The sequence below is a fragment of the Egretta garzetta genome, unplaced genomic scaffold (assembly GCF_000687185.1).
Source record: "Egretta garzetta isolate BGI_Z169 unplaced genomic scaffold, ASM68718v1 scaffold1, whole genome shotgun sequence".
NCBI classification, from domain to species: domain Eukaryota; kingdom Metazoa; phylum Chordata; class Aves; order Pelecaniformes; family Ardeidae; genus Egretta; species Egretta garzetta.
In genome coordinates this window covers 1,154,317-1,167,434 of record NW_009258542.1, presented here as the reverse complement: position 1 = coordinate 1,167,434, position 13,118 = coordinate 1,154,317, and the positions used below count along the sequence as shown (strand labels likewise).

Sequence of the window (13,118 nt, the reverse complement as noted above, 5' to 3'; positions counted from 1 at the left end):
GGGATGGCAGGGTTAGGTTAAAGGTTGGACTCGATGATCTCAAAGGTCTTTTCCAACCAAAGTGATTCTATGATTCTATTCTATGATTCTTCCCCGGGTGTGAATGGGGCATGCAGCACGTGCCCCACCAGGAGCTGTGGGCAGCGATGCTCTGGGGGGCTGTGGGAGGACTGGGATGTTGCCGCTTTCATGCAAAGCACGAGGAAGCCCCCCCAGGGCAGTGGGCATGGGGGGGCTGTGCTGGTGGGTGGGAGGGCAGCTGCGGCGATCCGGCGTGCTGGTTCCCAACGCGGTGACGGTCAGCCTGGAAGCCGCCTGCCAGGGTGTTGGTACCCGGCTTCGTGCCCCTTATCTTCAGAGCGCCCCGGGGGGGTTCGTGGCAGTTCCCAGCCACTGCCAGGAGGGCTTTGCTGGCTGGCAACTCGCCTGCCTTTCTCTGAGCCCCAGTGCTCCTTGTTGGGAGCGAGGGCCTGCTTTAGGATGTGCCTTCCTGCAGCTGCAGACCTCTGTCTTCTCCAGAAACGGGAAGCCTTTCTGGGGGTCGTTGGCATCATTCATGGGTTTTATGTTCTCCTTCCTTGTCCTGACCACAGGTAGAGACAGCTCGTGGTGCTCTACCAACCTGGCATGTGCAGGTTTGCACTTGCAGCCTGCTCCTGGATTTCTCAAATAATTTTATTTTCTATCGCTTTCCTTTGCCCCCACTCGGCATCATCTGTCAGCTCTGCGCCCGTGTCTCTGAACCGAGAGCTGCTGCAGCTCGTTATGCACCTCCGTCCTCTCTGCAGATAACCCGGTTAACGCAGAACTGGGGCAGGGCTGAACTGTGCTGGGCATTGAACTGAGCGGTTACTTCTGAAAAATCCTGCTTGGGCAAGAAGAGAAAACAGTCCAGTTTCAGAGGAGGCAGGACAGACAGAAGCCTCCCCGCACCTTCCTTTCCCGGAGGGACGGAGAGGTCGTCTAGCCCATCGCTGTTTGGCGGTTCACATGCCCAGCACCGGGGTGAGGGTCCCTTTGGGTGCGACCCTCGGCAGCGGTGAGGACCACTTTGTTAACTGCTTCGTTAACCCACCCCTGCTGCCTTGGCCGGTTACTGGCCCGCCAGTGGCAGGGGGAGAGGGGAACGGGCAGAACTGTTTGGGCACACTGGGTGGTGGAGCGCTGGGTTTCTGAAGCGTCTCAACCACCGTGAGATAAAGATCTGAGTCACAAAAGTTGCTGTTCGGGTTTTGTTGCAATAGGAAGTGATGGGCAAGCGCTAAGAAAAGCTGAACAGGAAGGATGGAGAGCGGCGGTGAGACCCTGCCTCAAAGCATCTGCAGCAAAGCAGGCTCAGCACCCGGCTAAAACCTCCAGAAATTGAGAAAGATCAGGGTTGGATCCAGGTCAGAGGAGAGCAGGGGCAGAAGGGCGAGGGCCCTGATTAACCAGCAAGCTTCCTCAAACCAGGAGGCGGCTGCTGGGAATTGAAGAGCGGCCGGAGCAGCCTGAGCCAAAGGAAGCGGCGTCTCGCCTCCGGCTCTGTCGGAGCCCCGAGCCCCTGCCGCGGAGGGTCGCGCCGGGCTGAGCGGGGCTGGGGGGCTTGCAGGGCTGTCAGCAGCCTGATGGGCGATTTTTGAGCAGGTTACCAAAACACAGGTTGCACATTTGGGCCATTTCTAGCACAGGGGATGGGAGGAGCGGGCAGGAGCCCGTGATGCCTCATGCATCCGTGAGATGTTTCTGAGAGTCCCATATAGCTTTTATCTCCCTGAAGCTGTTTTTACTGATTTTAAGATTTTCTGTAAAGTGGCATCTCGCTGCCGGGGCTCCGGTGAGCTGGTGCCCAGGGCTGCAGCTGGCGAGCGGGGGCCGAGGTCAGGCTCCTGCCGTCTCTGCAAGGGCTCGCTGCAGGAAAAGGAGCTGCCTTCCCTTGCCCCTCCAAAGTGAGCAGTGGCCCCAGGCCACAAGCCAGGTATGGGCTTCCTTCTGGCTTGCTTTTTTTTTTTTTTTTTTTTTTAATGCTTCCCTCTTCTTCCTTGGCACGACCTGCCCAGCCATGCACAGCCAAAGTCAACCGCTGCCAGCAAACCCTCCTTTTTCCCGCAGCTGGGAATGCAGCCGCTGAGGGCAGACACCTGCAAACGGGGCTGCCGTGGGCGAGGGTTGCCTTGCGTCCCTGGGACACGAAACCTCCTCCATCTTCCTGGAAACCCAGCCATTTCCCCGGGAGACCCGACAGTCCCTCCTGCTTAGTTTCCTTTGGATCTTCAGTACCTTTCACCAGGAATCTCAGTAAGCTTTGCAAAACCATCATGGCCTGGCAAGGCTCCCAAGATACCTCCAAACATTACTGATTTGGGGGTGGCAAGATGACGTGGCCAGGCTGCTGGGCTGGTGGGCAGCAGGGGGATAATTTTAGCTGTGCAACCAGGCGGTCCTTCCAAAGGCTGACTGTGTTTTTCATGAAGCGCAGAACTTTTATCTCTTAAAATACCATGGAAATAATTCATGTCTTCAGCGTGTTACTCAAATCTCATCTGCTATTTGAGCCCGGTCAATAGTCCCATTCATCCTACAATGGGTTCTCTGTCCCTCCGGCAAACATTTTGCCGTACGGAGCTAGGTTGAGTGTGTGAAGCGAGGCATACGGTGATGCCTTGGCTGGGCAGCAGTGCAATGTGCTCCCGGGGCTGCAGTAAAAGGCTGAGCAGAAACTGTGGCACCTCCCGGATCTTCAATCTTGGGGCCATCTCGGACAGATCGTTCCATTTTTCTTGCACTTTAGCACGTCTGAGCGCTTTTGGGTTTTTCCCTTGGCGCGTGGTTTGTAGGGTATAAGTATTTGTAACCCTTCCATGGTAAAATGAAGTTTTGGGATTTGGGGAGGTGGGATTTGGTCTCCCCGCGTGCGCCGGTGAGACAAGACTCGGTGCTGTGTTTTGGCTGGAGGCCGTGCGTGCGGTAAAGGCACCGAAATGGGGGCTGTGGGTGCCACGGGGCCACAGTGTGCCCCAGCAGCAATGCCCTCCTCACCTTGGGGGTCCTGCATGGGGGGAGCGCAGGGACTGCGCCTGTTGTGCTGGTCCTTGGGGTCACCCCCCACTTGGTATGGCAGCCTCAAACCTCGGTCTCCGGCACATGCTGAGCCAGGGCAGCCTTTCCGCAGGGTTTTTTGCACAAACGTGGTGGTAGAAGCTGCAGCTGGCGGTGGGGTAGTCTCTGCTCATCTGGTTTTATAGATTTACTTGAATGATGAATCAGAGGGTGAACCTGCCAGCAGCTGCAGTCCCATCCTAAATCACTGATTAAATCCAACCGCCCAGCAGAGATGTTATTTAATAAACAAATCATTGCTAATTGTGTATGAAAGCGGCGTGGGGATTCTGCCGGGTCCAGAGGACCGTGGCGTCTCGCAGGAGCGGGGCTTTTGCTGACCTCCGCTGGGAAGCGCAAAGAGAGATTTAAAACTCTTGGAACAAATTAAGCATTTAATGACGCTGCCCCGATGCTCCATGTCAACCCCAGCAGCGCATGGGCTGGGCCCTTCTGGGGGCTAAATTTTGACACCGGTGGCTGCGAATGCTGTTTTTCAGGCGCAAGGTGCTCGTTGCTGGATTCCCCGGCAAACCGCGGGGCCGTGGTTGGGTCAGAGCATCCCAGCCTCAGCAGCACGGCAGAGTGCTGGCTGTGCCTCTGCGGGCCAGAACCAGTCATCCGTTCCCAGGTCTGGCCTTTCCCAAACACAGTCCATGGGCAGCCTTGAGCACCATCGGGCATTGCATGTGCCCACGGCAGCTTTGCTCCCGCGTCGTGTCTGAAGCCTCGGCTTGCCGGGTGGTTGCCGGCGGCGGGTGCTCTCTGTGGGGTCAGACACCATATTGCTGCTTTCTAAGCACCCTTGGCGGGCTATAATCCGGCTGTTTTGGCTGCCAATTAGAGCGGCTGCTCACTGGATTACCCATCCCGGCTGGCCCCTGCCTGCCATGGGGTTGCTCGGTGTTGTCTGGCGCAGCCCGGGGAGGTGCGGGGCTGCGGAGGCGCTGCTGGGGCGGCCGAGCGGGCTGCGCTGTGCCCTGCTTTCTCTGCAGCCCCCGGGGGGGGTCTCTGCTGGTGACCCTCCGGATCCGCCTTCTCTGGGCTCCTGCATCTGGGTTGTTTTGCAGGACAGATTCCCCGTCTGGATCCTGCCCTGGCACCGGCAGAGGAGGCTCCTGGCAGGCCATTGAGGCGGTGGTGGAGGTGAACAAGTGCTGCAGCTGCACAGCGAGGTCCTGCTGTGGCCCCACGGGGAGTGCGGGGTGAGGAGCTGCCCCTCGCTGCTCCGTGTCCTGCTGCAGATCCCCCCCACCCCTTCCCTGGGGCTTGCAGCAGCGTGGCTTGCTCACCGGGCTCACAGCTCGCAGGCAGCGGCTTGCATGGCGCAGCGGGTTTGTCTCGGGCCTGGCAAACAGCGAGACTGTGCCGCTCTCTTTGCTTGAGCTGTTGCTCCAGGATTTGCACTCTATGCTGCGGTGTTTCTGTCCGGGGGCCGTCAGCAGCCAGTGCTGCCCGGGGCTCTGTGCACACGTGGGTTGTCCCCACAGCCCGGGCAAGTGACGGCTGATGACGGTCAGAACCCAGGGAGGTTGTGGAGTCTCCTTCTCTGGAGATATTCAACCCCCGCCTGGATGCTGTCCTGTGCACCCTGCTCTGGGTGAGCCTGCTTGAGCAGGGGGGTGGCACTGGGCCCGGAGAGGCTTGCCCGTTTGTCAGCACCCGGTGAGAGCACCGGGAGCAAGGCCAGGCCTCATGTCGGCACGTCCCGCGGTGCAGCCATGAGACCGTCGGTGCCACATGTGCACTAAGGAGGGTTGGAGGCATTTTCTTAAAAAATAGCCAGAAAATGGGCCATGAAGTAGATGCAGGTTTTTTTTTTTTTTTTTTTTTGGAGAAGCTTTAAGGAACTTTTCAAACCTGTAAGGGGGGAACTGGCAGCTTCTGTCCTTGCGGTTGTCAGTGGGAGCGTGGTCACCTCCCCAGCGAGGGGGCTGGGACCCGTGGGGCTACTGGTGCTGCTGGGAGGGGACAGGCAGTGCCACCATGGGCAGCCGGGCAGCGGTGTCCTGGGGAGGGGACAGGCTCTTGTCCTGTGGGGGACCCTCCTGTCCCTCTCCGGGGGGGCTTACGGCGAACACGCAGCCTGAGCCTGTTGTTCCCCGCCGTTCCCTGCCGCAGGGGAAGGAAGGGGCAGGAGCCTCGGTTCCTGTTGTCCGATTGAGCATTAAATATAGGCTATTAAGCAATTTTCTTTGCAGGAAGTGTAGAAATACCGCTCTGTGTGAGCACAACCTCTGTCACACCAAGAGCCCTGGAACTTGCCTTGCAGCGTGCAACTGGCCTCATCAGCATCCTTTGCTTTCCCCCTGTGTGGCAGCGTTAACCCTTCACTGCTGGACCTGTCAGCAGATTTGTCTTTAACTTGGAACAGGCCGCAGCGTCCTGCTGCTCCTGCCTCTGTCCTGGGTGCCCTGATAGCAGAGCTGAGCCAGAGCTTTTTTTGCCTTTTCCAGCTTACATAGCAAACTGGCCACCAAGTCAGTTTTGGGGAGAGCCCCTGCTTTCTGAGCCAGCAGTATAACTTTCTCCCTGGCTGAGCTGATCTTTAAAACGCAGACTGCCAGGTTGGGGGATCGTGCTCCCCAGTGGGCAGCGAGACCGGGCAGGAGGGGACATTTGTCTTCTTGATGTCTTGTTTTGATGCGTTATGGTTCCCCTCTGTGTCCTGTGGTCACATTTCCCAGCCATCCATTCCAGCTAGGAAAAGCATGCAGGTGGAGGGGTTGCAATCTCTTCTCAGCGCCTTATAAAATTTTATTCAAGGGAAAAGCTTCCTGCCCTATGTCTGCCCAGGTTTTCAGTGCGCCTTACCTCTGTGGGCTTTTTGGGAAAGCCTGGAAATGTATTAAACACTGAGCAGAGACAGTGGTGTTGCACAGAGGCGAGATGCGCAGCTGAGGAATAAAGCTGGGGAAAGAGCCGGGAGCCGGCGACGGGCAGGGAGCGGCTCGCAGCAGGGCTGCGGTGCCAGTGACTTCCCCGAAGTGGGGGAAGCACCTCGTACTGAGTCACCCCAACCCAGGATGCGTTGGATCTGATGCCTGCGCCCTGGGAACAGAGCTGCCCCGTCTCATGAAGACGTGCTCTGGGGGGGAGACCTGCGCGGGGGCTGCCCCTCTGTGGACCTGGCTGGGACGGGGTCATCCTTCTTGCTCCCGGGGTGCTGTATGCGTGGAGAAGGGTTGTGAAATCACGATGTCTTCCTTCTATAAACAGCCTTTTTCAATAGTTCCAAATTCCTTTGGAAGGGGCTTTTTATGTTAAAAAAAAAACCAAAAAAACCCAAAAAAAAGCAAAGACCAAACCACTTCAGTCTCATTGCAGTAACAACAGCCACTTCCCAGAAAGAAGGTTTAACTCAGTAGCTGAGGAGGAGGAGGGATGCTGGGGTGATCCGGGAGGACGGGCAGTGGGGGTGCGAGGTGCTCCCTTGTGGCAGGGCTGCTGTGGGCTGGAGTAATGTTGGCTTCAGCTGGGTTTGGAGGGAGAGCCCTGGTGGTGTGAGGCTGGGCCGGGACCTCAGCCGGCAATCCCCCTGCTCCCTGGCTAGCAAAGGGAGGGGGAGAGCTCTGGGGTGCCAGGGAAGAAGCAGGCTGACCCCTGAGCTGGGCAGGAGGGATGGGCAATGGGGTTAATTGGGGCTGCTTCCAGGCACAGGCAGCTGCCCTCTGCCTTGTTGGGAGCCATCCCACTTCAGCGCTCTTCCTGCGGTGGGTGGCGAGGGGTGCGGTGGGTGGCAAGGGGTATGGTGAGTGGCGAGGGGTGCGGTGGATGGTGAGGGATGCAGTGGGTGGTGAGGGTGCCAAGCGTGTCTCCGCTGTGCGAGGGACGGGTGCTGTGGTGTTTGGTGGCATGTCACCATGCCCCTGCTCTGGCTTTGCAAGCGGCTGCCTCCGAGGTGTGTGCCGGGGCAGGACCCGGTGCCGGCAGGGCAGGGCTTGGTGAGATGCTCTGTCCCCTGCCGTGGGGGCAGAGTGGTGGCGTTTGAGAAGCATGGCCAAAATTGGCTCCTGAACATTTCCTAGGGGACTGTTCACAAAAAAGGCAAAGCGTGCCCCTCAGCCTTGCCGTGCTGACGGACGAGCGATGCCGGGTGCTTTGGGGATGAGCAGTGCAGGTCTGTGGGAGCTGGCCACCTCCTTCCATCTGTGATCGCCACCCTCTGACCTGCTGCTGGGAAAGACAGGATTTGACTATGGCATTCAGCTCCAACCCCCTCCTTGCTGGGACAGGCCCCTGCTGGTACCTCTGCCCTCTGCCAGGTCACGTCTCCTTCCATGTCACTGCAGTTTTCTTCTCCATTACACCCAGTTCAGGTCATAAACCCTTTTCCAGGAAGGGAAAGTGCTCGGGAAGGGGAGTGTTGCTGGGCTGCTCCCCTAAATGGTTGAGCGGGTAACCCTGCATCGCAGTAACGCGCTGATACATCACTTTTAAAAGGGCATTTTATTTTGATTATTGGTTGCTGTAGCTACGCAGCTGGACCTCTGGTATGCAGTGCATGTGCTGGTGTTCTGTCAAGTGGACTTCCCCGAAGCAATGGTCCTGTCCCTGCCAGCCCGGGGGTGGGAATGGGGAGCCATGGGGGGTGACGATGATGAGCAGGACTGCATTAGCAACCCGCTGCGGGACGGTCAGCCTGCAGAGGGGAAAAGAAGGAGTCATGGTCAGGGGGACTGTGGGGCAGGATGGTCCCTTGCTGGAGCAGAGGGGAGGGCAGGTGGGCACGGCGGGGCTTTGGGCTGGATGTGTGGCTGTTACCTTACACAGTGTGTACTGGCTGGAGACTGAAACTCAGGCACACTCGCCGTGTGCTGCCCTGTGCCAGGCAGAGGAGCCCTGGCTGCGTTGGCACATGCGCAGGCGTTACCTTGCAGGTGGGACGCTGCTGCTTGGCCGGTGTTTTCTCGTGTGGTTTTGTCTTGGCTCCTGGGTGCAAGCAGGCACGTGGCTCCACGGTGGCAGCCCTGGGGCTGAGGCTGCACCCTGGACCCTCCCGAGGTGGCTGCAGCCTGGGGTGGCAGGGGCCACCGCTTGCCCTCCCACTCTCCCGGTGTTTCAGCAGCCTGCACAGGGCTGTTTTCACCTCCTGGGATGCCTCTGCCCCTGGAGATCTTCAGAAAGGCATCGCACTTTCCTTGCTGCCCCTGGAGATCTTCAGTGCTCTGCGCTGCAGCCACGGGGCACGATGGGCATGGAAAGATTCACCGGCTGCAGGCTGCCCTGGTCTGTGCACCCCTGGGCTGGCTGCCACTGCACTGTCCCCCCAGGCATCTTGCAGCCTTACTGCTTCTGCCAGCACTGGTGTGGCCCTGGATCCATCCCGGCTGGCCCGGCTCCTGTCCTGTCAACGAGTTGGTTGCATTGCTCAGGCAGAAGGATTTTTCTGGCTTTGTGGTGGTTTTCCCTGATGTTGGGGTTGACTGATGAAGCCAACCAGCAAACTTGCAAGCAAAACTTTCACAGCCCTTGGCGCGCCCTGGCTGTGACTCATGTGCGGGGTCCGTGTGGTTTTACTGGTGCACAAGAAGCAGAAGTTTCTGTCGAGCTCCTGTAGGATTTTGGGTTTGCTCGTCCACAGCCCTGGGGAAGAAGAAGCCTCCGGAGCTGAGCTGGCCCGTGGTGGGGCCACCCTGCTTTCCCCCTACACCCCTGCCTGCAGTGCAGCCGGGAGCTTTGGCTGCTTCCACTGGAGGGGTTTTTCCCCAAAATGTAGCCGTAGAGATTCAAGCTTTTAGGAGAACGGGATGCTAGGAGTGCTGGCGGGTCTAATGGTGGCACAGGGAGGACGATGGGGACCTTCTGGCTCATTGCTTGTCCCCAGAGGTGCGGTGTGCCCCTCCTTTTCTGGCTGACCCTGCCTTTAATTTTAGCATCTGCTTTGCCCCTGCGACTTGGCCGTGTCATTCAGCAAGCGGCTGCCAACGATCCTCCTTTATCGCTGTTGCACTGGGAATTATCTCCTTCTCTCCCTGCCTCTCCCTCCCCTATTTATAAGCACTGTGGGCCATTGCTGCGGGGTGCCGCCAGCTCCGAAGGCTTCTTGGCTTCGCCCTGGCTCGTGCCTGGTGGCTGCAGAGCCCCAACCTCCTCCTCGCTCTCAGCGCGGAGGGCTGGCCCTGCCAAGGGGTGCTGCTCCAACGCTGGTGACCCTGCCTAGGGCCAGGGGAACTGGTCTCCCTCCCAGGGGTTTGCCTCTGCGCTGGGGCAGCATCCCTCAGGGTCCTGCCCAGCCGGCGGGGGGCACGGGGGATGTCCCGGCGGGTCTGGTTTGGCTGGGGACATGCCGTGAGTAATGTGGGCAGGGTTATTGGTGAGGCCACGGTGGGCGGCGGGGAGAGTGTGGCTGGTGGCTGACGGTCAGTGTGGAGCTGGAGGAGAGGAAATGGCTCCTTAAGTCATTAACGTCATCTTCGTTATTATTCCAGCGGAGGCAGGAGGCTGCCCGGCTCCAGGGACTGGGTTAAAGTCCCCGAGCCCTCCGGCTGCCCCGGCGAGGGAAGGGGGGCTGCTCCGCCACGGCGGGCAGCAGGACGGGTACGTGGAGAGGAGTGGGGTGAGCTGCGCCAGGGAACTCAGCCGGGACTGAGCTGTGGGCAGGATTAGCCCCAGGACTCTCAGCAGAGACACTTGGAGAGCAGCTTTAATGCTTGGGGAAAGCTTTACACTCTCTTATCCCATGGGGAAAGCAAAATGCTTGTATTCTTTTGCAGTTATCTTTTCACTGTTGGCGTCTGAGAGGAGGAAATGGCTTTTGTGTGCACACGTGTGTTTTCCACCTGTGCTTGGAAAAGAAAAATGCTGAATTTTTAGACTTTGAGTGAAGAAATGCACAGGGGAATTAGCATTACGTCTCCCTAATGCCGTCTGCATGCCTGCAGTCTCTCGCGTTGCTCAAATACAAGTTCCTCTCCGCGCTGGTGGCCTTGCAGCGCCCGAGAGCGTGCGTGTCTGCGTGTGCAGGGTTACGGGGCCGGTTCGAAAAGCCAATCCTGGATCCGCTCAGGTCACTGCGAGTAAGAACTTAATAGGATTCCGATCTCGGAGAGAATCTGCAGCTTGGAAAGCAATAAACCTCTGCATTATCGCCCATGCGTGGTGCCTTCGTTGGGCAGGACGGGGAGCCTGTGCAGAGGTGCCGTCTCTCGGGGGGCCGTGCCGCCCTGCAGCACCGTTTGCCACTGCCCCGCAGCACTGGGCTTGAGCTCCCACATGGTTCTCACGGTATTTTGGGGTTTCATCTCCTGTAGTGTATTTTGGGGTGGGTGCTGGCCAGGACCCTGCAGAGCCCTGTCCCTGGGGTGGGTGCAGGAGCAGGTCAGTGCTCTTGGGGGTTCCCTGGCACTGGGGGGGCCCTGTCAGACCCCTGGGGGGGTCTCTCTCCCTGGGGGCTGGCTGGCTGGGATTACGCGTCCATCTGTGTCGTGCTGCTGGAGGGCTTTTTCCTTTTCTAACATCTGTGTTTCCCCTCTCCCTTCCCTCTCGGCAGACCTGTCGGCGGCCAAGCGCAAGTTTGCGGACTCCCTCAACGAGTTTAAATTTCGCTGCATCGGCGACGCTGAAACGGATGATGAGATCTGCATAGGTGAGTCCTGGGCGCTGGTGCTGTGGGCAGCCCTGAAGCCACGCTCCCAACTCCTGAGCTGAGCAGGGCACGGGGGAGAAACACACACGAGGATGCCAGGGCACCCAGAAATTTGTCTGAGTGCTTTCCTGCCCTCTGGAAATGTCATATTTCATAGTTCAACATCAGCAAAGGCTTCCTAAGGAAATGAATTGTAGCTGCTTGGCCTAAATCTAGCCGTGCCAGATAGGAAAGGAAGAAGATTGCTCGTATCCGAAACCATCTAGATTATCCATCCCTTTCCCACCAGAGAGTAGGGATCTGGAGATGTGGCCATGGTGAAATACATCGCAAGGGGCTGTGAACTGAAGGAGAGGAGCAGCAGCCTCGCTGCTGGCTGCAGGAGCAAAGGACCTGGCAGGCACCCACTGTACCGAGGGCGGCCAGCAGCGCCGAGCCGAGCCTGGCAGCGCGCCCCCAGCCGAGCCCGGCTCCACCACGGAGCTTCTTGTGGTGCAGGGTAACAGCTTCAGCCCTTTGCTCCATGTTATCCCGCTTCTGCCCCAGCTGAACTTTTAGAGCTTATTGCGCACATCATCTGGAGCCAGGAGAGCAAATGAGCTTTAGCCCTGATTTAACTTCGCTTATTTATTTTGTGCCCAGTCTCTCAGCAAAAATAGCTTTCTCACCCAAGTCCCCTTGCTGCGATGCACGTGCTGGTGAGCTGCCACTCGTGCACCGAGCGCGGCTGTGGCCAGTGCTGAGCCGTGGGGCTGATCAGCAACCAGCTGCGGGTAGGACAGGTTTGGGATGGAGGTGCGGTGTTTCTCTCTGGAGGTGGGAACACGGTGCTGGGGATGCTCTGCCACCAGTTCCTTTCATAGGCAACTGGAAGCCTTTCTGAGGAGAGACTAAAGATGATAAAAAACCCCCAAGCCCCCCAAAACACAACCAATCAACCACTCCCCCCGCCCCATTCAAGTCTGTCTCTTAATTAAAAAGAAAATTAAATGTTGTTAAATGCTGACTGTGCGGGTGTTTCCCTTCCAGCCAAGTCTCTGCAGGAGTTCGCCACGGTGCTGCGGAACCTGGAGGACGAGCGGATGCGCATGGTATGGCCCCATCCGCTGGCTGGGGGGTGGTGGCACCACTGCTGCCGGCGGTGGCTCTGCGCACGGTGGGTGGTGTGGCACGGGGGCCACCATGGCATGCAGTGGCTGCGAGCCCAGGTGCCCCTTCCCTTGCCCAGGGCAGAGCAGCAGGGGAGAGCAGAGGGAGGGTGAACATGGTGGGGGGCACGCTCGACGAGCATCAGTAATGGTGTCCTGCTGTTGGAAAATGGCCAGTGCTGGTAGGGCTTGCTGGGGTGAGGAGCAGGTTTGGTACAAGCCCCTCGGCCTCCCCTGGGTCCTCAGCCAGCGCAGAGCTGGAGAGGGTGAAGCGTGTGGCTCTCTGTGGGCTGCAGGAGGCTCTCTGTGGGCTGCAGGAGGCTCTCTGTGGGCTGCAGGAGGCTCTCTGTGTTGGAAAAAGGCTGTTGAGCAGCTTGGGTGTCTGGAGCTGAGCTGGTCAGAAGGGCTGGGGCGGGAGCATGGAGGCAGTGGGTGACTTGTGCCCGTCTTTGCCCGTAGATCGAGAACGCCAGCGAGGTGCTGATCACGCCGCTGGAGAAGTTTCGCAAGGAGCAGATCGGGGCCGCTAAGGTAGGCTGCTGCTGCGCTGAGCTGCTCTCACCTCTGGGAGCCCCTGCTCGGGCTTGGGAGCAGAGCCCAGAGCCGCGTGGCGATGGCTGTGGCCGGGACCTGGCGCGCTGCAGGGATGGGCCCTTCTGGGCACGGGCATGGGAGGAAGCGGCTGTGCACTGCTGTGGGATGGGGACGGGGATGGGCCAGCTCCTGGGAAACTGCCTCAGTGTTTCCAGTGTTCCCACCAAGTAACGTGCTGAGGTGAGCTGAGGGACCCTTGCCACTCTGTGAGTGATTCTGTGAGGGCCAAAAATCACATGCCAGTTGAAGTGAACTTTTTTTTCCTTCCTCCAAACCATAATTAGTAATTTCTTAGAGGGGTTCCCAGTTGCCTGAACCCCTGAGTCTGCGCTCCCTGCCCCCGGTGTGTCGCTGGGCGGCTGCACGGGAATTTGGACGGCTTCTGGCAGGACGGGCAAGCCCAGGGAAGCACTGGTGTGGCTGAGGGTGACTGTGAGACAGCCTGGCCACCCCCCTTTCTTTCCTGCCTTTGTTCTGAAATTAAGACTGCTGTCTGTGGCTCTCTTGTTGTTATAACAACCTGCTGCTGCCTGCAAGAAGCACATGCCAGCCCGGTGGGGCCGTGTTTGCATGGCAGCGGTGTGTCCGGCTCCCCACTGGCACAGGAGCCGCTGCAGCACCATAGTGCAGCTCAGCCCAGCCAGGCTCTCCTGGTTTGTGCAGCTAAAAAAAAAAAAAAAAAAAAAAAAAAAAAAAAAAAAAAAAAAAAA

The 13,118-nt window shown here is 58.6% G+C and overlaps 1 protein-coding gene across 1 annotated transcript in view; it reads left to right on the top strand.

Annotated features, from left to right (window-relative positions):
* The window catches only part of ARHGAP26 (Rho GTPase activating protein 26), a 152,385-nt gene that overhangs the window by 6,915 nt on the left and 132,352 nt on the right, over window positions 1–13,118 (top strand). The window contains exons 2-4 of the mRNA XM_035902657.1: window positions 10,571–10,666; window positions 11,696–11,757; window positions 12,274–12,345. Coding sequence (XP_035758550.1) covers window positions 11,749–11,757; window positions 12,274–12,345 — 81 coding nt within the window. The 5' untranslated portion in view covers window positions 10,571–10,666; window positions 11,696–11,748. The remainder of the gene's footprint in view (window positions 1–10,570; window positions 10,667–11,695; window positions 11,758–12,273; window positions 12,346–13,118) is intronic.